The sequence below is a fragment of the Salmo salar genome, chromosome ssa10 (assembly GCF_905237065.1).
Source record: "Salmo salar chromosome ssa10, Ssal_v3.1, whole genome shotgun sequence".
NCBI classification, from domain to species: Eukaryota; Metazoa; Chordata; class Actinopteri; order Salmoniformes; family Salmonidae; genus Salmo; species Salmo salar.
In genome coordinates this window covers 118,172,593-118,200,468 of record NC_059451.1, presented here as the reverse complement: position 1 = coordinate 118,200,468, position 27,876 = coordinate 118,172,593, and the positions used below count along the sequence as shown (strand labels likewise).

The 27,876-nt window shown below is 42.6% G+C and overlaps 2 protein-coding genes across 2 annotated transcripts; both read right to left on the bottom strand.

The window, feature by feature from the left end:
* Positions 1-421: 421 nt before the first annotated feature.
* On the bottom strand, positions 422-12,860 carry LOC106561710 (cadherin-related family member 3). Its single transcript, XM_045688762.1, is given in 19 exon segments — positions 422-1,470; positions 1,578-1,768; positions 1,771-1,812; positions 2,735-2,946; positions 3,542-3,698; positions 3,864-3,984; positions 5,743-5,911; positions 6,116-6,354; positions 9,117-9,215; positions 9,373-9,475; positions 9,619-9,839; positions 9,917-10,186; positions 10,473-10,689; positions 10,819-10,945; positions 11,126-11,223; positions 11,480-11,565; positions 11,668-11,824; positions 12,101-12,386; positions 12,841-12,860. Coding segments are annotated over 19 exon segments (3,042 nt in total). The 3' UTR covers positions 422-1,243.
* Positions 12,861-14,356: 1,496 nt separating this feature from the next.
* LOC106561706 (endoplasmin) lies at positions 14,357-22,087 on the bottom strand. Its single transcript, XM_014125920.2, has 17 exons — positions 21,823-22,087; positions 20,833-20,935; positions 20,436-20,577; positions 20,131-20,247; positions 19,531-19,862; positions 19,026-19,137; positions 18,677-18,799; positions 18,382-18,498; positions 17,996-18,211; positions 17,763-17,828; positions 17,354-17,623; positions 16,737-16,982; positions 16,389-16,525; positions 16,135-16,213; positions 15,794-15,949; positions 15,368-15,478; positions 14,357-14,854 (listed from the first exon to the last, which is right to left on the bottom strand). The coding sequence occupies exons 1-17, from the start codon at positions 21,869-21,871 to the stop codon at positions 14,831-14,833; spliced, it is 2,400 nt and encodes a 799-aa protein (XP_013981395.1). The 5' UTR covers positions 21,872-22,087; the 3' UTR covers positions 14,357-14,830.
* Positions 22,088-27,876: the final 5,789 nt, after the last annotated feature.

Genomic DNA, 27,876 nt, shown 5'->3' with positions numbered 1-27,876 from the left:
ATGGTAATTTACTGACAGCACAAACAAATATAGGGCCAGTCTATCTCCCCTCTACCACACACAGCAACCCAGTACTCAGTCACAGGGTGCTGGTTAAACTGATCCTAAATCAGGATGTATCATGGGTAAATTGTGACTGACCTGATCTAAAAAAAATGATATTGAGTAGATATTTATGATACAAGGTGATTTATTTGTAGATCAGTCAGTCTTGACTCGACTTCAAAGTCAGCTGCAATGTGGAAGGTGTCGTTTGCTTGTCTACTCCCTGTGACTTAAATCATCACGAATGCTTCCCTTCTCTTCCCTTCCCTTGTCTTCTCTTCCCTTCCCTTCTCTTCTCTTCTCTTCTCTTCTCTTCCCTTCCCTTCTCTTCTCTTCCCTTCCCTTCCCTTCTCTTCCCTTCCCTTCTCTTCTCTTCTCTTCCCTTCCCTTCTCTTCTCTTCCCTTCCCTTCTCTTCTCTTCCCTTCTCTTCCCTTCCCTTCTCTTCTCTTCCCAGGAGTGTCTGAAGACCAACTGTGTCATTCATATGACTGCTGAGAACTTCCCTGCGTGAAAAGGCCCTGACCAATGATGAAGCGTCTGACTGTAGTGCCCAACTGTTAGTTGATGTCCTGTACAGGACCGGTCTTTTAACATTGAAAAAGTTGATTATAGTCTATAGCAACTTTCTTTGCAATTATGAAAATGTTATTTGATTATTTTCTGTGTGAATATACTTTTTTTCTGAGCATTTCAAAACGTACCAAAAGACACAGTTATGGTAGAAGGGTGGCAGGATTAGTGAATCATCAGTAGGACAGTTGGTTACACTTGACTTTGATGAATGACGGCAACGGTCTGTGCCTCAACGGTCTGTGTAACATAGCAACACCAGAGCAGTTTTGATCTAGATAAGCGTTGACAGGTTATATTTATTTGTCTGTTATTTTGATTTACAAAGCTGTTACCAAGTCATATTATGACCCGACCCAGCTTGTACTAATGTACAACATATTTGAGTATCTCTGCACGTACATTATCTGTACAAACGTTTACACAACTGTTGTAAAGGCTAAACAATTTTCCCAAAACTTAAATCCTATAATAATGATTTGAAAAATGTCTAAACACACAAGTAATGTATTATATGTCAGTGAGGAATCAGAATTCAGACATGTTGGGCCTTCCCCTAGTTGTCATGGGTACCATATCTAACTTTACGCCTCCTTCTGAAAGAGCAGACCGAGCAGACCTTGCAGACTATCCAGACGTTTGTCTGCTCTGACTGGACCAGGGAGATCCTCTATCCTCTGTGGCCCTGCCTACTCCCTCACTCCTCATTTTTGATTGGCCAGTGCTAGCCCTCCCACTCCTGACCATGCTGCTGCTCTCTGGCTGTATCATAGGGACAGACTCAGACACAGTGGTAACGTCCTTCCAGCGTCTGGCTCCAGACTTACTGTTGTACTCGTACACCCTCCCTGTGACTGAAAAATGTAAAAAAAATGTTTACATTTTTTTTTTTAAATGCTAAAGGTCAGAATTAGGTTTTATATAATCTCAGAACAAATAACAGGAAATGAGAGAAACTTACCAGGATCAACTTCCTCTCCATCAAATACAGTGTTGATCTTGATCACTTCCTGGAATAGAGAGAGCGTGTATATAGAGAGGACAGTCACCAACAATTGAATCGAGGTCCTAGAACACAGCGGCACTTTAACAGACTGTAGGTAGACTGTAGCCAGACTGTAGGTAGACTGTAGCCAGACTGTAGGTAGACTCTTACCATTAATATTTCCCTCTTTGGAGGTGTTGGTTCTGGGATCCTATGTGACAGAGAAAATAAAATATATCATTAGTAATACATGAAATATACATTTCTGTTATCAACAATGTCTTGATTCCCCCACAGCCATGTAACGATTCCCCCACAGCCATGTAACGATTCCCCCACAGCCATGTAACGATTCCCCCACAGCCATGTAACGATTCCCCCACAGCCGTGTAACGATTCCCCCACAGCCGTGTAACGATTCCCCCACAGCCATGTAACGATTCCCCCACAGCCATGTAACGATTCCCCCACAGCCGTGTAACGATTCCCCCACAGCCGTGTAACGATTCCCCCACAGCCATGTAACGATTCCCACACAGCCATGTAACGATTCCCCCACAGCCATGTAACGATTCCCCCACAGCCATGTAACGATTCCCCCACAGCCGTGTAACGATTCCCCCACAGCCGTGTAACGATTCCCCCACAGCCGTGTAACGATTCCCCCACAGCCGTGTAACGATTCCCCCACAGCCATGTAACGATTGTGGCTCAGTTGGTTGAGCATGGTGTTTGCAACGCCAGGGTTGTGGGTTCGATTCCCACGGGGGACCAGTTCAAAAAATGCATGAAAATGAAATTAAATGTATGCATTCACTACTGTAAGTCGCTCTGGATAAGAGCGTCTGCTAAATGACTAAAATGTAAATGTACCTTCAATAACTGGATGGTTTGACAACATTTGTTTAGTCCTGTGTAGCTCAGTTGGTAGGGTTGTGGGTTCGATTCCCATGGGGGACCAGTATGGAGTATGAAATGTATGCATTCACTACTGTAAGTCGTTCTGGATAAGAGCGTCTGCTAAATGACTAAAACGTAAAACGTAATGATTCTCTCACAGCTCGGCTCAGCAGGCAAAACTGGTTGTAAAGACGTCGTAAGCTGGTTGTAACATCATTTCAGTTAATACTCACAGTACTTCCTTGTCTTCCCGGGGCCTGGGTTCGCAGCAGGAGCAGACACTGTGTTTAAGAGCCTTGTAGAGCTTCCCACAGAGGTGATACAGCAGGTATGACAGTAAACCAAGCAGTAGCATGGTCCCCAGAGCAATGACAAACCATATATACCAGTCGTCAATGCTGTACGTGTTCTTGGTGATGGTGATGTATGTTACACGAGGCTGCAAGGGAAAAGGTTAACTGTGGTTGCTCTAGTCTGTGGTGTGAGGAAATTCACATCAAGATGTGTTGTTCAGAGTAGATGTAGAAAAGAGGCAAATACTTGTTATGGTAACACTACTAATGTCCTTATTCAAATCAAATGTTATTTGTCACATGCGGCGAATACAACAGGTGTAGACCTTACAGTGAAATGCTTACTTACAAGCCCTTAACCAACAATGCAGTTTTAAGAAAATAGAGTTAAGAAAATATTTACTACATAAACTAAAGTAAAACTTTAAAAAAATGTTTATTACACAACAAAATAACAATAATGATGCTATATACAGGGGGTACCGTATAATGTGCAGGGGTTCAGGTTAGTCAGGGGCCATTTGTACATCGTTATATATATTTCTTTTATATATTTTTTTTGCACTGCGAAAAAAACATAAAATAGCACAATTGGTTAGGAGTCCGAATAGTGGTTGGAGTGTAGGAGGTCCCTGAGCACAGCTCGAATTCAGGTCGCCCTGACCAAAGGCAGCAGCTGCAACCACTGCTTTAAGAAAGCAATGCCCCCTGGGGGAGTGGTGATCTGACTTTACGCTAGGCTCATTAAAGTATAGAGATGAGGCTTACTATAGTTGTGGTGGTGATGGTGGTGAGGTCAGGGTCCACTACTAGGATATTGATGATGACTGTGCCAGTTTGGGTCAGACCTCTTGGCTCAGACCCTGCAGACCGCAGGTTCCCATCAGAAACCAGCACAGTCAGGCTGTACCAACCAACCAATCAACCATATAAAGTTAGAAGTTAAGACTGCATGTAACCATCACAGTCAGATAGTTTCTCAGTTCAGAGTGCATTGTACAGTATATGTTTGTCAGACTGATAGGTGTTCAGACTGATAAGAGCACCAATAGTAGCTAGAATATCTGACCTGTAGTGCCAGACTCGGTCCAGGCCACTCTCATAGTCAAAGGGCTCCTTCAGGAAGAGTCTGGTGACGTTGGTGCCAGAGGAAGGTGAGAACACAAAATTGTTGTTCAGGTTGCTGGCCCCTATAGGGAAACATTTTGGGAAATATCAAGCCTATGATATCTTATATATTTCTAAAAGTTAAGTATGTCAGACCAGTCTTCAAGGATCATATCTAGAGTACAGGTTTCTCAGTTAGCTCAGGGCCGGTGTCCATAAAGCATCTTACAGTAGGAGTGCTAATTACATTTACTGTGCATTCGGAAAGTATTCAAACCCTTTGACTTTTTCCACATTTTGTTTACGTTACAGCCTTATTCTAAAATTCATAAAATTGTTTTTTTCCCCCTTGTCAATCTACACACAATACCCTGTAATGACAAAGCGAAAGCAGTTTTTTAGAATTTTTTGCAAATGTATAAAAAAATACCAAGCAAGCTATGGAAGGAATTGTCCGTAGAGACCCGAGACAGGATTGTGTCGAGGCACAGATCTGGGAAACATAATTCTTAAATGGAAGAAGTTTGGAACCACCAAGACTCTTCGTAGAGCTGGCCGCCCGGCCAAACTGAGCAATCGGGGAGAAGGGCCTTGGTCAGGTAGGTGACCAAGAACCCGATGGTCACTCTGACAGATTCTCCAGAGTTCCTCTGTGGAGATGGGAGAACCTTCCAGAAGGACAACCATCTCTGCAGCACTCCACCAATCAGGCCTTTATGGCAGAGTGGCCAGATGAAAGCCACTCCTCAGTAAAAGACAGCCCCCTTAAAGTTTGCCAAAGGGCACCTAAAGGACTCTGACCATAAGAAACAAGATTCTCTGGTCTGATGAAACCAAGCTGAACTCTTTAGCCTGAATGTCAAGCATCACGTCTGGAGGAAACCTGGCACCATCCCTACGGTGAAGCATGGTGGTGGCAGCATCATGCTGCGGGGATGTTTTTCAGCGGCAGGGACTGGAAGACTAGTCAGGATCGAGGGAAAGTTGAACGAAGCAAAGTACTAAGAGATTCCTGATGAAAACCTGCTCCAGAGCGCTCAGGACCTCAGACTTGGGTGAAGGTTCATCTTCCAACAGGACAACATCCGTAACCACACAGCCAAAACAACGCAGGAGTGGCTTTGGGACAAGTCTCTGAATGTCCTTGAGTGGCCCAGCCAGAGCCCGGACTTGAACCCGATCAAAAATTTCTCGAGAGACCTGAAAATATCTGTGCGGCGACGTTCCCCATCCAACCTGACAGAGCTTGAAAGGATCTGCAGAGAAGAATGGGAAAAACCCATGCGTGCCAAGCTTGTAGCGTCATACCCAAGAAGACTCGATGCTGTAATTGCTGCCAAAGGTGCCTCAACAAAGTACTGAGTAAAGGGCCTGAATACTTATGTAAATGTGATATCTGTTTTTTTTTTATACATTTGCAAAAATGTCTAAAAAACTGTTTTTGCTTTGTCATTATGGGGTAATGTGTTGATATTGATGAGGGGAAAAAAATTATTTAATCTATTTTAGAATAAGGCTGTAAGGTAACAAAATGTGGAAAAAGTCAAGGGGTCTGAATACTTTCTGAATACACTGTACGTCATTTAGCAAACACTCTTATATAGTGTGACTTACAGCAGTGAGTGCATACATTTTCATACTGGTCTCCCTGTGGGAATCGAACCCACAATCCTGGCGTTGCAAACGCCATGCTCTACCAACTGAGCCACAACGGACCAAGTCATCTCAAATCAGTTTTGCCTTTTGTATCATATTAGATCATTTAGACGGAGGAACCTGATCCTAGATCAGCATTCGTACTGAAATGTTTTCTGAATATGCTGCCTAGAGGCCGGCGGTACCTGAGATAGAGTAGATGAAGGAGGCTGAAGGGGAGTCCCTGTCTGAGCAGGTCATGATGAAGCCCTGGATGTTGGAGCCTGTCCTCAGGTCCTTGGGGATTATTAGATGTGTCTGGTTGGGGCCACACAGTGGAGGCTCGTCATTGGCCTCTGTGATGTTGATAGTGACCTAAACAAAACGCAAAAATCACCAATACATGCATATTTATTTTTAATTACCAGGTAAGACCCATTGAAGATAAATACCCCTTTTGCTAGGGCAACCTGGAAGACGAAAAAAAAAGTGGTTGGAAAAAACAGGCACTGGACTGTGTTTACATCATTAGGAATAATGTCTTGTTATGTCAATATAAAGGTCACCAGGCCGTGGTACCGTAGTGGTGACAATGAGCGGACTGATGGGGTCCCCGTCCTCAGCTCTGATGACCAGGCGGTAGGTCTGGGTGGTCTCGTAGTCTGGCCGGGTCAGTAGGGTGAGACTCCCCAGCTTGGGGTCCAGGGAGAAGATGTTAGACAGACCACCAGTTCCTCCACCAGAGATCAGGGAGTAACGGACGTCGGTGGCAGGGAGGTCTCTGTCCGTAGCTTTCACTGATCCTATCACCGTCCCACCTGGAGGGAGAGGCACACACATATCAATGAGCTCGGTGTGGTGTAGTGTAGTTGTTATTGTTGTAGTGTAGTTGTTATTGTTGTAGTGTAGTTGTTATAGTTGTTATAGTTGTAGTGTAGTTGTTATAGTTGTAGTGTAGTTGTTATAGTTGTAGTGTAATTGTTATAGTTTTAGTGTAGTTGTTATAGTTGTTATAGTTGTAGTGTAGTTGTTATAGTTGTAGTGTAATTGTTATAGTTATAGTGTAGTTGTTATAGTTGTTATAGTTGTAGTGTAGTTGTTATAGTTGTAGTGTAGTTGTTATAGTTGTAGTGTAATTGTTATAGTTGTAGTGTAGTTGTTATAGTTGTAGTGTAGTTGTTATTGTTGTAGTGTAGTTGTTATAGTTGTAGTGTAGTTGTTATTGTTGTAGTGTAGTTGTTATAGTTGTAGTGTAGTTGTTATAGTTGTTATAGTTGTAGTGTAGTTGTTATAGTTGTAGTATAGTTGTTATAGTTGTAGTGTAGTTGTTATTGTTGTAGTGTAATTGTTATAGTTGTAGTGTAATTGTTATAGTTGTAGTGTAGTTGTTATTGTTGTAGTGTAGTTGTTATAGTTGTTATTGTTGTAGTGTAATTGTTATAGTTATAGTGTAGTTGTTATAGTTGTAGTGTAGTTGTTATAGTTGTAGTGTAGTTGTTATTGTTGTAGTGTAGTTGTTATTGTTGTAGTGTAGTTGTTATAGTTGTTATAGTTGTAGTGTAGTTGTTATAGTTGTAGTGTAGTTGTTATAGTTGTTATAGTTGTAGTGTAGTTGTTATAGTTGTAGTGTAGTTGTTATAGTTGTAGTGTAGTTGTTATAGTTGTTATAGTTGTAGTGTAATTGTTATAGTTGTAGTGTAGTTGTTATAGTTGTAGTGTAGTTGTTATAGTTGTAGTGTAGTTGTTATAGTTGTTATAGTTGTAGTGTAATTGTTATTGTTGTTATAGTTATAGTGTAATTGTTATAGTTGTAGTGTAGTTGTTATAGTTGTTATTGTTGTTATAGTTGTAGTGTAGTTGTTATTGTTGTAGTGTAATTGTTATAGTTTTAGTGTAGTTGTTATAGTTGTTATAGTTATAGTGTAGTTGTTATAGTGTAGTTGTTATAGTTGTAGTGTAGTTGTTATAGTGTAGTTGTTATAGTTGTAGTGTTGTTGTTGTAGTGTAGTTGTTATAGTTGTAGTGTTGTTGTTATAGTGTAGTTGTTATAGTTGTAGTGTTGTTGTTATAGTTGTAGTGTTGTTGTTATAGTTGTAGTGTTGTTGTTATAGTGTAGTTGTTATAGTTGTAGTGTAGTTGTTATAGTTGTAGTGTTGTTGTTATAGTTGTAGTGTAGTTGTTGTAGTGTTGTTGTTATAGTGTTGTTGTTATAGTTGTTATTGTTGTAGTGTAGTTGTTGTAGTGTAGTTGTTATAGTTGTTATAGTTGTAGTGTAGTTGTTATTGTTGTAGTGTAGTTGTTATAGTTGTTATAGTTGTAGTGTAGTTGTTATAGTTGTAGTGTAGTTGTTATAGTTGTAGTGTAGTTGTTATTGTTGTAGTGTAATTGTTATAGTTGTAGTGTAATTGTTATAGTTGTAGTGTAGTTGTTATTGTTGTAGTGTAGTTGTTATAGTTGTTATTGTTGTAGTGTAATTGTTATAGTTGTAGTGTAGTTGTTATAGTTGTAGTGTAGTTGTTATAGTTGTAGTGTAATTGTTATAGTTGTAGTGTAGTTGTTATAGTTATAGTGTAGTTGTTATAGTTGTAGTGTAGTTGTTATAGTTGTAGTGTAGTTGTTATTGTTGTAGTGTAGTTGTTATTGTTGTAGTGTAGTTGTTATAGTTGTTATAGTTGTAGTGTAGTTGTTATAGTTGTAGTGTAGTTGTTATTGTTGTTATAGTTATAGTGTAATTGTTATAGTTGTAGTGTAGTTGTTATAGTTGTTATTGTTGTTATAGTTGTAGTGTAGTTGTTATTGTTGTAGTGTAATTGTTATAGTTTTAGTGTAGTTGTTATAGTTGTTATAGTTATAGTGTAGTTGTTATTGTTGTAGTGTAATTGTTATAGTTTTAGTGTAGTTGTTATAGTTGTAGTGTTGTTGTTATAGTGTAGTTGTTATAGTTGTAGTGTTGTTGTTGTAGTGTAGTTGTTATAGTTGTAGTGTTGTTGTTATAGTGTAGTTGTTATAGTTGTAGTGTTGTTGTTATAGTTGTAGTGTAGTTGTTGTAGTGTTGTTGTTATAGTGTTGTTGTTATAGTTGTTATTGTTGTAGTGTAGTTGTTGTAGTGTAGTTGTTATAATTGTAGTGTAGTTGCTGTAGTGTAGTTGTTATAGTTGTAGTGTAGTTGCTGTAGTGTAGTTGTTATAGTTGTAGTGTAGTTGTTGTAGTGTAGTTATAGTTGTAGTGTAGTTGCTGTAGTGTAGTTGTTATAGTTGTAGTGTAGTTGTTGTAGTGTAGTTATAGTTGTAGTGTAGTTGTTATAGTTGTAGTGTAGTTGTTGTAGTGTAGTTGTTGTAGTTGTAGTGTAGTTGCTGTAGTGTAGTTGTTATAGTTGTAGTGTAGTTGCTGTAGTGTAGTTGTTATAGTTGTAGTGTAGTTGTTGTAGTGTAGTTATAGTTGTAGTGTAGTTGCTGTAGTGTAGTTGTTATAGTTGTAGTGTAGTTGTTGTAGTGTAGTTATAGTTGTAGTGTAGTTGCTGTAGTGTAGTTGCTGTAGTTGTTATTGTTTTAGTGTAGTTATTATAGTTGTAGTAACTTACGTCCAAGAAGCTCAGAGATTCTGTAGAAATACGATGGAGTGCTAAACACAGGGGGAAACTCATTCACAGGTGTCACCGTCACATAGATGTATGCACTACCTGCAAAGCACCATGGGAATTAGAGTTCAAAATGAGTCTGAGTGTGGGGGGGAAATCACACTACTGTACTTTGTGATATACAATTGTGTTCAGTCTAGGCAGTCAGTCACCTAATAAAAAAATAAACAAGCAAACCAGCAAATAAACAGTCACCTACCTTTTAGGTTGGGCTCATCCTTATCCTCAGCCACAGCCAACAGGCTGTATTCATTACCATCAAGCAGGTTACTGGGATCCTCAAGGTCCAGGTTTCCTTTGAGCTGTACGGGGAAAGAATTGTAAACAACCTCATGTAAGTATACGTTTGTGACTTTGTATAAATGGGATCATTCAGTAATGTTATACTTTCATGTCACTGGTCAGGAAAAACTCCTGTCCCTTTAAATATTAATATTCTGCTTACTACGATCTGATTGGATCCCGTGGGTTCCAGAGCAAAGCGGTTAGCGCAGCCCAGACAGGACAGGCCAGTGAACAGGAACTCTCTGAAGGCCGTCTCAACGTCATTATCTGTACACGTTACCGTGGTGATCAGGGCCCCAGGCTTTTCCGTCTCAGATACTGCCACCCTGGATCCAGTCAAAGGAAACGATGCAATGGATACATAACAATAATGGCTGCTGCCTTCGTGTACATACTAGTGTCAACACGGGTTCAAATCCAAGCCACATCTCTTCTGACACACTCCTTTCCTACCTAACTGTCTCTATCTGTTGGATACAATACTGAAAATAAAAGATAAACAACAGTATAAAAATATGACCTCTGTGCGCCTGGGGAGCAGATGGGAGGGTTGTCGTTAATGTCAGTGACGGTGATGGTGAGAGTGATGGTGTTGGTCAGGGTGATGGTGTTGGAGGGAGGACCAGAGGGGCTGGAGGTGGCTGTCACAGGGACTGTTATTACGGGGTCCTCCCTGAGAGGAGCTGAGTCACGGTCCATCCTGTTGGCTATAGTCACCAGGCCAGTGTCTGAGACATGGGACAGGCCAAAACACAGGGCGCACAGTGAGCATTTAAAAAAAATCTAAATAATGTTCATTGTTTTTTAAAATTTCAATCAGGTAGTGACGCTGAGCTCATACTGTATGTCCACATTCCATGTTTTTCTAATTGTAGTGGGGACTGTTTGTTAAAACTGAAAATTACAATCTTCACTAATTGATCGCAGAACAAATTCCCTTTTAGTTATGGTCAATTATCGATATTTTGTGGAAGTACGGTAAGTATGTATAGTATGACTGCGCAGTGTACTCACAACTGTGTATAGCCAGGTAGTTGTTGGTGCCGATGCTGTAGATGATGTAGAAGGAGTCATCGGGTACCACTGCTGTGATGTTGGTCACGATAAACCCTGGACTCAGCTCCTCAGAGACTGTGAAGTCTGTGATTGTACTGCTTACGACACAAAACACACACAGTATAGATATACAGTAAAAAAAAAAATGGGTAAGGTCATACAGGAATCGAAAGAGCTAAATGAGAAACACACAATTTCAACCAGTGTGCTACCTACAACCGTTTATGACAGATTTGTTTAAAACTATAAACAAATTCACTTTTATAAACGATGTATATGAGTATTTTCTAAAGTAAAGTGTTACTAAAGTCTTCAACAGTAACACTGACTTCAGGAACTGAGGTTTATCATCGTTCCTGTTGACGATGTTGATGACCAGTGTTCTGGATATGCTGATGTTCCCATCACTCACTGTCAGGTTGAAGGCATAGCTGCAGGACACAGAATGCAGGACGGATAAGAATGTTAGAATGTAACATTTACAAGACATCACTACACACTGACATAATGCTGTGCTATGCTGTTAGCGACATCTGTGGAGAGACATTTTCAACGGCACAGTACCCAATATATTAGAATGTGATGTCTGTGTGCAGGAGACACATCTCTACCTTCTGGGGTCAGTCAGATAGCTGAACTGTTTAGTTGTAGTCAGGAAGCCTGAGCCAACGTCAATACGAAACTCTGTGTTTGACGGGGTCAGTGTAAACTAAAATACACAACAACATGGAAGTCAGATATTTCAACTAATAGACAGACAGTGTGTGTCAGGGTTGCACAGTAAATTCAATTTCAATACGATGAATTTCAATTTACTTCCTAACTGAATTGAAATTTACCCAACCCTGGTATGTGAGAGTGAGTGAGTGAGTGAGTGAGTGAGTGAGTGAGTGAGTGAGTGAGTGAGTGAGTGAGTGAGTGAGTGAGTGAGTGAGTGAGTGAGAGAGAGGTTGAGGAAGTCATACAGTCACAGGCTGGTTCTCAGGATCAGAGACTGTTGGCCTGTAGATCTGTCCTGGTGGGGATTTCTCCAGAACATACAGGACAGACTCTGAGAGGATACAGGAACACACAGGAGGTTAAAATGGGCTGTGTAAGTCATAATAACCATTTCACGCATGTTCACACACAGGCACACACACACACACAGTACCTTCATCTAGGAATACAGGGGGTTCGTTGACGTCAGTTAGGATCACTGTGAGTCTCTGAAGAGCCAGGTCCTTCGTACTGTCCACGGCGAGGATCTGAAGGACAAAGCTGTTGGGTGATGTCTCAAAATCCAGGTTGGTAGTACCTGTTACTGTTACCTGTATTCAGAACAGAAAATGTATCATGAAATCATCCACCTTTACTTTCACTTTGCAAGACATGGCGTTTCTTCTGTGAGGGGTTGTACCAGACCTGGGTTTAAAAATGATTTGAAATCATTTTTAAAAAGTCTCAAAAGTACAAACCCCATCCACATAGCTCTCCAGACAGGCTGAAAGAAATGCTCAAAGTATTTTAAAGATTTCAAATAGCATTTGAACCCATGGCCTGGTACATATCAGGCCTTGCTAGGGTAGTATTGAGCAATGCCTCGCCTGTGCTTTGTTAGTGTTGATCATGGACACAGTGAATTTGTTGGTGAGGGGGTCAGAGTTGAGTATCCTGGGGTATCCTGATGCCAAGCTGGAACCTGGGGACAGAGCCACCTGGAAGCTGTAGGTCACAGTGCCAGCCTTGCTGTTCTCTGCCAGTCTAGCTGTGCCTGGCAGGCCTATCAGCGAAACCTCTGGAGCCGAGCCTGAAACCACCCGCAGAGGAAATGAACACCAGTTAATGAGATCAAGGCAGTGGTCAGTAGGCACCAAACAGAATAAAATGGCACTGAATAAAGTTTAAAACAAGTGATATCTGATTCTGAAAGTATCCCAAAAAAATAAATGCTTGTTTTTTTTTCATTGCAAAAAGCTTTACTATGGTGTGCCTTAACGAACATGACCCAGGAAAAGTCATACAAAAACCTATGTTAAAAAAAAAACAGCTCAAAAGTACATTGTAAAGAAAAAACACTTTGACAGAGGACAGTCTGGATGTAGTCATCTCACCTCGTATCATCCACATGCCCAGGGTCAATAGGAGTTTGAAATCCATGGCCATTTCTCTCGTCAAGTATCAAGGGTCCTCTCAATAGCCTTATGCTACACAGAAGTTTGTGTACTCTATCGCAGCTCAGTTACTGGAAGGCTGGACGTTCTACTCTACTGTAGGCTGTGTTGCTAGAGTCCTGTTGTGTTGGTAGATACAGGAGTTTATGGTCTTTACCTTTTGTGAGTCACACCAACTGTAAGTGTGAGCCATTTCCTCTACCTTATGTTAAACTCATCAGATGGAGGACTGAATTCTCCAACATATTTAAACAGAGCTGATTGTGATCCGACTCTGAACTAGGCCCTGTGTATACAATGACCATGTTTGAGGAGAGGAATCTCCACTGTTCACAAAGAGGATGTCTTTCTGGAGAGATCTGCAACATTTCTTTCTGCACATGTAAAATTTGATTTTCACTAAAATGGAATATTGATCAGAGAATCTCTGAAAAGTCCTGTTTACAACTATACACAAATTAATAAACGTGATGGGATTTGATTCCTTAGATACTGTGAGTTAGTTTGGTATCTAGGGCTAGGCCACTAGAGTGGAATACACCACTGTTCAATGACTAGAAGGAACTCAACCTTTCCATAGAACCCCTTTTCCCCAACACCGGTTGACTAAACACCAGATGAGGTAGGTTTAAAATAAAGTTGATTTTAAATTAGTTTTACAGAAAGATCAGATCACAGATTTGTGCTGTCAATATGTAGGTGTGCATGCTGAAAGCAAAGCACCATTTTAGAAACTGTTCATACTTGTTAGTCCGCTGGAACCTCACACCAAAAACCCTAAAAGCTGCCAACACAAAAACATTAAAAATGTCCAGACTAACACTGGTCAGCGTGCCTAATTTCCTTCTTTTACTTTTCACTACAACCATATTTGCTTAAATCCCAATGCATTTCAGGTGGCATAGACTTGAGAATTCCCAGTCACTACATTTACATTGAAGTCATTAAGAACTAGTCTTCAGCCTTTAAAAGCTAGAAATGCCATTCCAACTAACATTTACAGACCGGTCTGAAACGTTTGTATACAACTTTTGAACTAAAAGTTTTAAAATGTGCAAAAAAGCTCTATAGGCCACTGCTCTTGAACCGTTAACTAAACATCCAAAAATTGACTGACTAAACTTAAGATTGTCGACGCAATTTATACTTAACTATAACCATTTTAGAAGTGCGCATAAAAGCGCCAGACTTCAAAATGTGGCTTCACCACTGTTGAGTCGTTTCAGCTACAAACATCGATGTGTACAGTGACTCAACTTAGATTGTCTCACAGCTTCCTTGCCTACTGCAAACTATGAAGCCTGTTGTAGCCCTAGTCATTACAATTGGCAGAATATAAGCTTTTAAACTGAATGCACTACCACTGAACTTTCAAAACTAAAGTATTTTGAGAGCTTAAAACACATGGCTTTTAATATACTCCTTGTTGCCTACTATATTAACCCACTGACAGCATGGTAGCAAGAGGATGGATGAAAACAGCAGCTTAATTGACCCACTATGCAGTTAATTTTGTGCATCTAAATCACAGAGGTCATCTTTAAATGGGAACGCCTCAACAGTATGTTCTTCAGACATGTTCTCTGTCATATTTGTAGATGTCGCTTCATTCAACAAAGAGTATTTAGTTTATGTATAACTTCACCCGTACCAAGAGTCACCAACTATATTCATCACATAGACAGTAGCCCCTTTTCAAGGAAATATTTATTCAATGGGATCAAGGGACAGTGTCGATCACATCTTTTCCAGCTCAGTTAAATATTAACAAATTTACAATCATGAGGAATGTAACAAAACAGAAAGAAAAACACCAGCCGTAAAAATCTCATCCCATCAGGACCCTCCGCAGAGTGAGTATAGTGTGGCCGATGGCCTCGATTTAGCCTGGTCCCAGATCTGTTGGGCAAGAGCACAAACAGGTGTGGGACTGGGCTAGTCTTGATTGGTGGCTGTTGGGTATCCTAGCCAGCAGGTCGTCTTGGCTTGACAGACTGAATCACACTACATTTCACTATTGTTTCACTTAACACAGATAATGGAGTGGAAACAAACATGAACAGAAGTGGAATTCAGTCTGGGTTTCCAGTTAGGACTTGGGCCTTTGTTGTGGCTCAGCTCCAGGATAGGTCCATCATTAAACCCTTCCTCATTTACAGTGCTTTATAACTCATCTTTGTCTGTTACCTGTTGGCCAGAGAGAGGGAGGTTAGTTGTAGTTTCACCATCATTAACTAAATCATGCAGAACAAGTCAAAACACTTCAATTTAAACTATGAATATTCAAATTATAACCTATTCCCCAGGCTATTGGGCACAGCAGAGGCTGGTGGGAGAAGCTATAGGAGGATGGGCTCATTGTCATGGCTGGAATGGAACAGAGTTAAACATGTGGTTTCCATACTTTTGATACCGTTCCAGCCATGACAATGAGCTTGCCCTCCAATAGCTCCTCCCATCAGCCACCTCTGGTGCATAGCACATATAAGCCTGGTACAGCAATGAGTCAAAGTTGGCCTTAGTGGGAGTGACCTCACAGTCTCTCGGTATTGGCTAACCAAAGCCAAGTTTGACATGTTGATCCACCAAACATTTGGATGTTCATGTCTGGGAAGGAAATGATCTGAACTATAAAACCATGAATGAACGTAATTTCCCAAAACTGGTCAACTGCAACATTGTGATCTGTGTGAGACTCACCGCTTCTTCATCTGGAATTTCCTCCTCTTCGTCAGCCGCTTCATATTCTGCTGGCTCTTCAGGCTCTTCCTCCGGTTCCTCCTCTGGCTCCTCCTCTGGCTCCTCCTCAACCTGCAAGGGGCGGGGCAAAACAGGATTAGATTTCATTTCCTCAGTATTTATGCAGAGTAAGACTGCATTTCTTTTCAAACAGGTGGGATAAGCCCTGAGCTAGAGCAGTATTTTTCCTGTCTCCAGTCCTCCCCACAGCACATGTTGTAGCCCCAGACAAAACCGATTCAAGTCATTGAGGGCTTGATGATTGAGTCAGGTGTGCTTGGCCAGGGCTACTGTACTGGAGGGAAACGCATGGCAACAGCACCACTCATTTACAGAATTTAGGAGTTGATCATGTCTGATTGTGTATTTAGCAGGGCTGTGACATGCCTGTTCGGTGAGGTCCACGTTCATACTGAGCCGTAGCATACGCTCAATCCGGTCTCCGTAAGCCTTGGTGTCTTGGAGCTGGTAGCCTGAGCGCAGTGTGGCAGTCTCAAACAGCACCATGGCCAGGTCTGATGCAGTCTGGTCCTCGCCATCCGTCTGCAGGAAAGAGAAATAGAAGGGATGACAATTAAACACTCAGCGATCTGACGGCGCCAAGAGCAGCACAATGTACAAACATAAGTCAACATTCTCTAGCTTGATCCTCATTGGCCCCCACCCCCCCGTTGAGAATCAAGTATGACAGAAATGTCACAAGGTTGATGTGTTGTGTGAATACTTACAGAAACACGTTTCAGCATCTCCTTGATGAGAGGGTGCTTCGGGTTGATTTCTAATGTTTTCTTCTGGCTTGCATAATAACTGGAAACACAGCAAGAGAATTAGGAAATCTGAAGCACAAGTAGGATCTTGAAATTAATTTATACATTTTTTTTTTTTTTTTAAATCAGTCAATGATAAACATTTGGATCCTGTCACAAAGTAGGAATGAGGAAGTGTTCTAGGTACTTAAACAGAAGCCTAAATGACCACTCACTTTGTGGAGATGTCTTTCCCGGTCTGGTAGGCCTGTGCCTTCATGATCCTCTCCATGTTACCAGACCAGCCGTACTGGCTGGCTACAAGAGCACAGGGGGACTTGGTCAGCCTCTGGGACAGGATGGCCTTCTCAATCTACAAGAGAAAAAGGACACATTAGCAAAATAGATCAAGGTTTTCCACAATATCATTTCATCCAAAAACATTGAGGGACGGATTCTCCTGTGAGAAAGTGTTTTTTTAAATCCAGCACTAAATTTAATCCAAGTCTGGAAAAAACCAAACTTTTTTTTTTATCTCGAGCGGGCTGAAGTTTGACCTTTTGCCTTCATGTTCTGTATGTTACCTTATCCTTGAGGGCGCTGTCCTTCATCCAGGTGGTGAGAGGTTCATACTCCTTCTCCAGGGCCTCCCGTGTCTCCTTGGCCTTGTCACTCTCGTCAAACTTGATGCCCTCCTTGGCCACGTTCTGGAAGCGCTTTCCATCGAACTCCGGCAGAGCCTGAACACAGTACTCATCAACTGGCTCAGTCAGGTAGATGACCTCATAACCCTTCTTCAACAGACTCTCCACGAAGGGAGAAGACTCCGCCTGGGGGACGAGGACATTACACAAGGGAAGATTAGGGTTAGGAGGAACATTAACCTACAATTACACAAGATTGCTTACACCTTACAGATCTGCAAACATCTCAGGGGAAGGGGTAGTGAGCAGATTGGAACCAGCTGAGTGGTTGCATTCAGAGAGGTTACCTTAATGTAATTTGAAAACATCAGAGTTCAAGATAAGAAACGGAGGGAAAGTCAAGGGAAAAAACAGTTTACGGTCCACTCTTCCCACCACCTTTAAGCTAGTTCTAGATATGAAGTATCTGGTCCCGCGTCACCATCTCCACGTATGGCCATCACCACACCAGGCCACCACGGCAGCCTAAGTGGCCTATACAGTGTAACACTACCCACCTCCTTGCGGCTGGTCCCGGCCATGAAGTAGATCTTGTCCTGCTTGTCCTTCATCCTCTCTACGTACTGCTCCAGGCTGGCCAGCACCGTGTCGCTGTTGGAGGTCTGGAAACGTAGCAGCTTAGCCAGACGTGTCCTGTTGGAGTGATCCTCAATAACACCCAGCTTGATGTTGGTGCCAAACTCCTTCCAGAACTTCTCGTTGTACTGCTCTTCAGCGATCTTCTTGATCATGTCCAGGGTCTTACGCACCAGCTTCTTACGAATCACCTGGATGGAGGAACGTTTAGTTACTAAGCTAACATCATTCACTACGATGGTTAATAACAAGTCATTCTGTTCAAATCATATCTTCATTAGGCACCAAACTGACCTGAAACAGATCACTTCTCTAATTAGATAGGCTCACCTTGAGCAGCTTGTGTTGCTGCAGGGTTTCTCTAGACACGTTCAGGGGCAGGTCATCAGAGTCCACCTAATAAAACAATCATAAATCACTTAGAAAGTAACATCATTAAATGAACAAACAATCATTTAACTGTACAGCAGGATCAGAGGTCAATTCCAATTCAGAAAAAACCCACCCTGCTGTACCAAGTCTTAGATTAGTTATATAACTTAAGCTATGTAAGGCCGACTCACCACTCCCCTGACAAAGTTCAGGTATTTGGGCATCATGTCATTGAAGTCATCAGTGATGAACACTCTACGGACAAACAGCTTGATGAAGTCGTTCTTCTTGGTTCCGTACTCGTCGAACATGCCCCTGGGGGCGGCAGCGGGGACAAACAGGATGGACTTGAAGGTGACCTCACCCTCGGCAGTGAAGTGGATATGGGACAGGGGCTCGTCTGTGTCCTGAGGGGGGAGAGCGACAAATCAAAGGTATTCATAAAGCCCATTTCATGTCAACAGTTGTCACAAAGGGTTTCACATGAACCCAGTCTAGACTCCGAAGAGCAAACTAAAATGGATGCTTTGGCTAGGAAGAAGTCCCTGGAAGGAAGTCAGGGTCGCAGACTGCATACCTTGGAGAAGGTCTTGTAGAAAGCCTTGTACTCGTCTTCCTCTACTTCTTTGGCTGGTCTCGTCCAGATCGGCTTGATGTCGTTCATCAGCTCCCAGTCCCACACAGTCTTCTCAACCTGGACCAAAGGCATGGAAGTGGTTTTGTGTTTTTAAAAAGTCAAAAACATCCAAAATAAGACACCAATTGATATCTAAGTTGTATTCTGTGTGTTAGCATTTGAATAGATCAAATAAATGGAACTGGTACAGAAGGAGAGGTTTGGGAAACTAAAACTAGTCAAGCTGTTTGTTTACCTTCTTTGTCTTTGGCTTGTCCTCCTTCTCATCCTCCTCTTCCTCCACCTCTACCTCATCCTCAGTGGCATCTTTCTCCTCTGCCTCAGTGTCCTCGTCGATGGGCTCCTCAACAGTCTCAGTCTGGGCAGGTGGAAGAGATGGGAAAAATGGCTAAATGTTATTCCTACAGCTCACTGCTACAATGGTTCACCATGGTTTGTTCCTTTGACAAACTGGTCTCAAACCCTTCCTCTCCTTTATCTATGATAAGCTTGATTCCACCATATTGTTTCCACCTGTAAATTATTGTGCCATCAGTGCAGATGAAGGAGAGGACAGGAAAAATACTATAGTTCCACTCCAATACCTTGCTGGCCCAGACGTAGATGGGGAAGTTGATGAACTGGGAGTACTTCCTGACCAGGTTCTTGATGGTCTCCAGCTCAAGGTAGTCTGTAGCCTCCTCCTTCATCACCAACCTGGACCAATCAAAGACGACAAGCAGATTGAACCTCGTTAGTGTCAAAACATGAGTCAGTCAAAATACAGATTGATTCAAGGTCATCGTACTTTGTTTTGAATTTCATTGAGGGATTTTTGTCCTGTATTATCTTATGACTCTACACAAGTTCATTTAATTCATGGCCACTATTAATACCATAGCCTGGTATTCAAAAACTTTAAATACCAGGAGCATTTGCTTGTGGTCGTCTAGACTGCCAGTTTTCACTTTTGGAAGTACAAAAAAATTAAATACTTACTACGACTGATGTGTGGTTGTCTCAGCTAGCTATCAACTGTAAGTTGCTCTGGATAACCATCTGTTAAATGAATAAAATGTAAACATAACAAATGTACTCTGAGACACTCACGTGATGGTGGTGCCCCTTCCTAGGGTGTCTCCGCGGGGGTCCTCGATCACGCTGAACTCATTGGAGTCAGACTCCCAGATGTGCTGCGTGCCGTTGTTGTGCTTCGAAGACACAATCACCTTGTCAGCAACCAGGAAGGCAGAGTAGAAGCCCACGCCGAACTGTCCAATCAGCTCTGAGGTGGACTGGCCCTCACTTTCAACCTCCGTCATCTTGTTCAGGAACTCGCTGGTGCCTGACTTGGCGATGGTACCCAGATTTCTAATCAGGTCTTCTTTGGTCATGCCAACACCCGTGTCTGTGATGTGGAGCATGTTCTTCTCCTTGTCAGACTAGGGAGAACATGAAGAGAATAGGTGAGCTCAACCTCAGAGTCCTAATGGTATTTTATTAATTTCCATGTCTTACAAAGCAGAATGGATCAGTCAAATATCTTTCAAAGACTAACCCTTTCTCCAATTCAAATTTCCTCCATTCCTCTCTTAACAGTCTCAAAACACATTGGAGAAGAAGGTCCAAGGGGAAGGACCTTGGACCATCGCCAGTACGGTTGAGAAGAGTGCGCGGAATTGAGATTGAGGACGTGACCATGAAACACACCTTGATCTTGATGGTGAGCTCCTCGTTGGCAGCCAGTGCATCCTCATTGGTCAGAGACAACAGTCTGATCTTATCCAAAGCATCAGAGGCGTTGGAGATCAACTCCCTCAAGAAGATCTACAGACAGGAGGACAGGATGGTTACTGTTAACATACACCTCTGGGTTGGTTATGAATGGATCTACGCAACTTTTACTGACTCTACAATCTGGAGTCATAATATTAACCGTCTCAAGATCCAACACACAGGAGGACAAGGGAAGGATGGGGAAGTTTCCGGAAACCGGCAACCCTACCGGCACTCACCTCCTTGTTCTTGTAGAGAGAGTTGATGATGAGTTTCATCATGCGATTGACCTCTGCCTGGAAGACATGTTTCTCCGACTTCTCTCTAATCTCTTTGATCTGAGCTGCGTTCAGCCCGTCCAGCTGGATAGACTCCTCCTCTCTGAGGACAGAGAAATCAATGACATTCAACAGGTCAGTGCATCACACCGAACTGTCACTGCGTCACACCCGAACTGTCACTGCAACTGATCGTCACCTTTCTTTTCCCTGTAGAAGACTTCTGTCATGTTTAACTTTAAGGTCCCTCCCAAACAATTGTGTGGGATCTGTGCAACTAGCAAACATACATCAGTAACGAGGCTGGGACTGCCCCTCAGAGTCTGGTTCGTCTTTAAAGTTTACCCCTCTGACCTACCTCTGCACCACCTCGTCATCCGTCTTGGATCCATCTCTGCTCTTTCCCAGATCATCCTCCACAGCGCCGTCAATGTCCAGTTCATCTTCTGCTCTCACAGATGCTGCATAAAAACACCATCCAAGTTAGCAGAGTAGGTGAATCTCTGAAAGGCAACCTATTCATGGAAAACTCCGACCCAAAAACTATTAGTCCATTGTAGACCTTTGCTTGAGTGCTGACAAAACATTTGGGGACATTCAAGATATGTAACTCAATACAGAAATCATCCCGTATGATACATTTTGCTTTATATAACACAAAATGCGTCATTATATGACGTAAAATACATCATACAGGGATGGTTTTATTTATTTTTTGAGTGTTAAACATCTTGAAAGCTTGAGTGCTGACAAACAAAACACTTTGGGACTGTCAACAATGGACTAATGAAAGAACAAAAAATATATAGTTTTCCGTTACAAACTGAAGATGCTAGCTACCTTGAGTTTGAAACAAGAGTCGCATGCAAATCATAAAGGAGATGTGGACTATTCAACCTGACAGAAAACCAGACGGTATAATTCAGTCACGGGCTAATATATATAGCTGTATTCCTTAGTTAGCCAAAATGACAGGAAATACAGATATCATAAACTAGCTACGCTAGATAGTGTTAGCCTTGGCTTGCTCATCCTAACGTTAGCGTTAGCAGTTGTGATCTGTGGTTGCTAGCTAGGAAGAGGATGTTTGCTTAGCTTACAAGGAAACTTCCAGAAACGTGTGAAGCAGTAAGAAAATCTCCTAGAAATCAAATTCAATGAATAAAACCCAAATTCTTACAAATAAAATGCCTAGTGGTGTCCATAGCTAACTATTAAGGTGAAACACAAGCTCACGATTCAGATGGCTGGCTAGCAATAAAGGAAATCAAGTTCAAACGCTAGCTCGTATGGATAGACAACGCTAATAGCGATGCTAATAAAAAAAAAAACATCCTCAGATACTCACCGAATGCTAACAGTGCACAGAGCAGCCCAATAAACCAAATCCGCTTCATTTTTGACTAAAAAATTATCTTCAGACAAAAGACGTGTGTATCAACCTATACCTCAACCGTATCAACGTAACACACCGACGCCTTGACAAGGAAGAACGACAAGTTGGAGCTCCCCCCTAACAAAAAGCACCCCTTTTAATAACCCCCTCCAAGACGGACCAATCATAGGGCACCACGCACAAAACACAGCCAATAGCAGCAGGACATTTCACAATCTACGGGACATTTTCTCCCAATAGACGTCTTCCATGTAAAACTTAATACATGAAAATCGTGGCTTGTAACCATTGGCTAAAGAATTCTTCTAGAGGTACTATTTGAGGCAACTACTAAAACAGTGCTCAACACACAATGTCTATGCATTTTTCTCAATCAGTGTTATTATTATTTTTTAAATATTAAATTGTATTGATGTGATGATCGTTTATCGATATTCTATTTGGTCACTATAATGATAATGTTTTGTTTCTAGAAGCTGATAGGCTATAATGTACAATAGACATTCATACTGCATAAGAAAACAACGTGTATTTGTCACGTGCGCCGAATACAACAGGTATAGATAGACCTTACAGTGAAAGGCTTACTTACAGGCTCTAACCAATAGTGCAAAAAAGGTATAAGGTGAACAATAGGTACGTAAAGAAATAAAAACAACAGTAAAAAAGACAGTGAAAAATAACAGTAGCGAGGCTATATACAGTAGCGAGGCTATAACAGTAACGAGGCTATATATAGGCACCGGTTAGTCAGGCTGATTGAGGTAGTATGTACATGTAGATATGGTTAAAGTGACTATGCATATATGATGAACAGAGAGTAGCTGTAGCGTAAAAGAGGGGGTGGTGGGTGGCGGGACACAATGCAGACAGCCCGGTTAGCCAATGTGTGGGGGCACTGGTAGGTTGGGCCAATTGAGGTAGTAAGTACATGAATGTATAGTTAAAGTGACTATGCATATATGATAAACAGAGAGTAGCAGCAGCGTAAAATAGGAGGGGGGGGGGGGCACACAATGCAAATAGTCCTGGTAGCCATTTGATTACCTGTTCAGGAGTCTTATGGCTTGGCGGTAAAACTGGGGTGGCTGGGGTCTTTGAACATTTTTAGGGCCTTCCCCTGACACTGCCTGGTGTAGAGGTCCTGGATGGTAGGCAGCTTAGCCCCAGTGGTGTACTGGGCCGTACGCACTGCCCTCTGAAGTGCCTTGCGGTCGGAGGCCGAGCAGTTTCCGTACCAGGCAGTGATGCAACCAGTCAGGATGCTCTCGATGGTGCAGCTGTAGAACCTTTTGAGGATCTGAGGACCCATGCCAAATCTTTTTAGTTTCCTGAAGGGGAATAGGCTTTGTCGTGTCCTCTTCACGACTGTCTTGGTGTGTTTGGACCATTCTAGTTTGTTGGTGATGTGGACACCAAGGAACTTGAAGCTCTCAACCTGCTCCACTACATCCCCGTCAATGAGAATGGGGGCGTGCTCTGTCCTCCTTTTCCTGTAGTCCACAATCATCTCCTTAGTCTTGGTTACGTTGAGGAATAGATTGTTAATCTGGCACCACCCGGCCAGGTCTCTGACCTCCCTATAGGCTGTCTCATCGTTGTCGGTGATCAGGCCTACCACTGGTGTGTCGTCTGCAAACTTAATGGTGGTGTTGGAGTCGTGCCTGGCCATGCAGTCGTGGGTGAACAGGGAGTACAGGAGGGGACTGAGCATGCACCCCTGAGGGGCTCCAGTGTTGAGGATCTGCGTGGCAGATGTGTTGCTACCTACCCTCACCACCTGGGGGCGGCCCGTCAGGAAGTCCAGGATCCAGTTGCAGAGGGAGGTGTTTAGTCCCAGGATCCTTAGCTTAGTGATGAGCTTTGAGGGTACTATGGTGTTGAACGCTGAGCTGTAGTCAATGAATAGCATTCTCACATAGGTGTTCCTTTTGTCCAGGTGGGAAAGGGCAGTGTGGAGTGCAATAGAGATTGCATCATCCGTGGATCTGTTTGGTCGGTACGCAAATTGGAGTGGGTCTAGGGTTTCTGGGATAATGGTGTTGATGTGAGCCATTGCCAGCCTTTCAAAGCACTTCATGGCTACGGACGTGAGTGCTATGGCTCTGTACTCATTTAGGCAGGTTGCCTTAGTGTTCTTTGGCACAGGGACTATGGTGGTCTGCTTAAAACATGTTGGTATTACAGACTCAATTAGGGACATGTTGAAAATGTCAGTGAAGACACCTGCCTGTTGGTCAGCACATGCCCGGAGCACACTTCCTGGTAATCCATCTGGCCCCGCCAGTGAATGTTGGCCTGTTTAAAGGTCTTACTCACGTCGGCTATGGAGAGCGTGATCACACAGTCGTCCGGAACAGCTGATGCTCTCATGCATGCCTCAGTGTTGCTTGCCTCGAAGCGAGCATAGAAGTAATTTAGCTTGTCTGGTAGGCTCGTGTCACTGGGCAGTTCGTGGCTGTGCTTCCCTTTGTAGTCTGTAATAGTTTGCAAGCCCTGCCACATAAGACGACCGTCGGAGCCAGTGTAGTATGATTCAATCTTAGCCCTGTATTGGCGCTTTGCCTGTTTGATGGTTCGTCGGAGGGCATAGCAGGATTTCTTATAAGCTTCCAGTTTAGAGTCCCGCATCTTGAAAGCGGCAGCTCTACCCTTTAGCTCAGTGCGAATGTTGCCTGTAATCCTTGACTTCTGGTTGAGGTATGTACGTACAGTCACTGTGGGGACGTCATCCTCGATGCTCTTATTGATAAAGCCAGTGACTGTACTCCTCAATTCATTCAGAAGAATCCCGGAACATGTTCCATTCTGTGATAGGCAAACAGTCCTGTAGTTTAGCATCTGCTTCGTCTGACCACTTTTTTAATAGACCGAGTCACTGGTGCTTCCTGCTTTAATTTTTGCTTGTAAGCAGGAATCAGGAGGATAGAATTGTGGTCAGATTTACCAAATGGAGGGCGAGGGAGAGCTTTGTACGCGTCTCTGTGTGTGGAGTACAGGTGATCTAGAATTGTTTTCCCTCTGGTTGTGCATTCAACATGTTGATAGAAATGAGATTAAACTGATTTAAGTTTCCCTGCATTAAAGTCTCCAGCCAGTAGGAGTGCCGCCTCTGGGTGAGTGGTTTCCTGTTTGCTTATTTCCTTATACAGCTGGCTGAGTGCGGTCTTAGTGCCAGCGTCCGTTTGTGGTGGTAAATAAACAGCCACGAAAAGTATAGATGAAAACTCTCTTGGCAAATAGTGTGGTCTACAGTTTATCATAATATACTCTACTTCAGGCGAGCAAAATCTAGAGACTTCCTTAGATTTGGTGAGGGATACGATAACAGGGACAGGTATATTCACATAATAAGCAGAGGTCTATGAATATGCAAGATCAGGAACAGACATGTACAATCATGTTTACAACAGTCAGCAGGATGTAGGCTGACCTGAAATATGTAATATGATTGTAATGATTTCTTCAGTACACAGAGACTGTTGGTGTATGTTCAACAGCCAACCACAAGGTGGAAGTCAGGAGTCATTGTAGTGATCATGGAACATCTGTAGGCTACTCTGAAGAAGAATATGAGCTCTGGATATGTAATTAAAACGATCATATTATGTAGAAGCAAGATAATATGCGGATCTGTGGCAACTGGCAGCCTTTTACGGTCTGTCAATAAAGGCAACAGGGCCACTTTACTTTGAAAAGTGTAGTCCCTCCCAGAGTCGTGTATTTAGATACAGTACCTGGCTCTGGTGTTAAGATACACAGCTCTTGTTGGGGACCTTCAATGCTGCAGAAATGTTTTGGTACCCTTACACAGATCTGTGCCACGACACAATCCTTTTTCAGAGCTCTACGGATAATTCCTTCGACCTCGTGGCTTGGTTTTTGCTCTGACATGCACTGTCAACTGTGGAACCTTATGTAGACAGGTGTGTGCCTTTCCAAATCATGTCCAATCAATTGAATTTACCACAGGTGGACTCCTATCAAGTTGTAGAAACATCTCAAGGATGACCAATGAAAACAGGATGCACCAAAGCTCAATTTCGAGTCTCATAGCAAAGGGTCTGAATACTTATGAAAATAAGGTATTTCTGTTTTTTATTTGTAATACATTTGCAAAAATGTCTAAAAACCTGTTTTCACTTTTGTCATGATGGGGTATTGTGTGTAGATTGCTGAGGATTTTTAAAATCCATTTTAGAATAAGACTGTAAAGTAACAAAATGTGGAAAAAGTCATGGGGTCTGAATACTTTCCAAAGGCACTCTATATAAAAGTATACAAGCGCACTATTCCATACCGATCTCCACGTTTTAACGTTGAAATTATTTTAAAACGGTGTAGGAGGAATAACTTTCCAAATAAAAATTATAATAACTAGAGAAGTACATTCCCTAAAGAAAATGTAGTGTGGTTAATATGTAGTGTGCTTAAAATTGTGTTGCATGTATAGTGGGCTCCTGGCCAATTATGCTATTTTGTGTGTTTTTTTCTGCTGATCTTAACTTTTTTTTTTACATAATATTTTCGCCATCGTTTCCTATGTCCGAAAATAGCTTCTGGACAGCGATCATTAACCTCACACCTGTAGCAATGAAATGCTTTGAAGGCCTGGTCATGGCTCACATCAACATCATCATCCCAGGCACCCTGGACCCACTCCAATTTGCATACCACCCCAACAGATCCACAGATGACGCAATCTCTATTGCACTCCACACCGCCCTTTCCCACTTGGACAAAAGGAACACCTACTTGAGAATGCTGTTCATTGTGCCATCGAAGCTCATCATTAAGCTAAGATCCCTAGGACTGAACATCTCCCTCTGCAACTGGATCCTGGACTTTCTGATGGGCAGCCTCCAGGTGCTGAGGGTAAGCAACAACACATCTGCCAAGCTGGCCCTCAACACGGGGGCCCCTCAGGGGTGCGTACTTAGTCCACTCCTATACTTCCTGTTGACCCAAACTGCGTGGCCAAGCACGACTCCAACACCATCATTAAGTTTTATGACGACACGACGGTGGTAGGCCTGATCACCAACAACGATGAAACAGCTATAGGGAGGAGGTCAGAGACCTGGCAGTCGGGTGCCATGACAACAACCTCTCCCTCAATGTCAGTAAGACAAAGAAGATGATTGTGGACTACAGGAAACAGAGGGCTGAGTACGCCCCCATTCACATCAACAGGGTTGTATTGAAGCATGTCGAGAGCTTCAAGTTCTTCCGTGTCCACATCACTAAGGATCATGGGGCCAAACTAGAGCTGTGGCGGTCATGAAATGTTGTCAGCCGTTGATTGTCAAGCAAATAACTACTGGTCTCAAGGTAATTGACCGTTAATTAACATAAACGCATTTAGCATTTCCTGGCTTCCACGCATAGCTTAAATCAATCAATCAAATATATTTATAAAGCCCTTTTTACATCAGCAGATGTCACAAAGTGCTATACAGAAACCCAACCTAAAACCCCAAACAGCAAGCAATGCAGATGTAGAAGCACGGTGGCTAGGAAAAACTCCCTAGAAAGACAGGAACCTAGGAAGAAACCTAGAGAGGAACCAGGCTCTGAGGGGTTGCCAGTCCTCTTCTGGCTGTCCTGGGTGGAGATTATAAGAGTAAATGGCCATTTAAGGCCAGATTGTTCTTCAAGATGTTCAAATGTTTCTAGATGACCAGCAGGGTCAAATAATAATCACAGTGGTTGTAGAGGGTGCAACAGGTCAGCACCTCAGGAGTAAATGTCAGTTGGCTTTTCATAGCCGAGCATTCTGAAGTCGAGACAGCAGGTGCGGTGAACAGGTCAGGGTTCCCTAGTGTAACAGTGTAGGTTCCGTCCCTCTCTTCGCCCCAACCCGGGCTTCGAACCAGGGACCCTTGCACACATCAACAACTGACACCCCACGAAGCATCGTTACCCATCGCGCCACAAAAGCCGCGGCCCTTGCAACGCAAGGGGCAACCCTACTTCAAGTCTCAGAGCGAGTGACGTCACCGATTG

Bases quoted from the DNA above. Each gene is read 5' to 3' on its own strand.
- LOC106561706 (XM_014125920.2), bottom strand. From the start codon at position 21,871: ATGAAGCGGATTTGGTTTATTGGGCTGCTCTGTGCACTGTTAGCATTC. The intron at 18,212-18,381 runs GTATGCAGTCTG...CTCCCCCCTCAG, and splicing joins TCTACAAGACCTTCTCCAAG to GACACAGACGAGCCCCTGTC. The intron at 16,214-16,388 runs GTGAGTGGTCAT...CTGTGTTTCCAG, and splicing joins GGGAAAGACATCTCCACAAA to TTATTATGCAAGCCAGAAGA.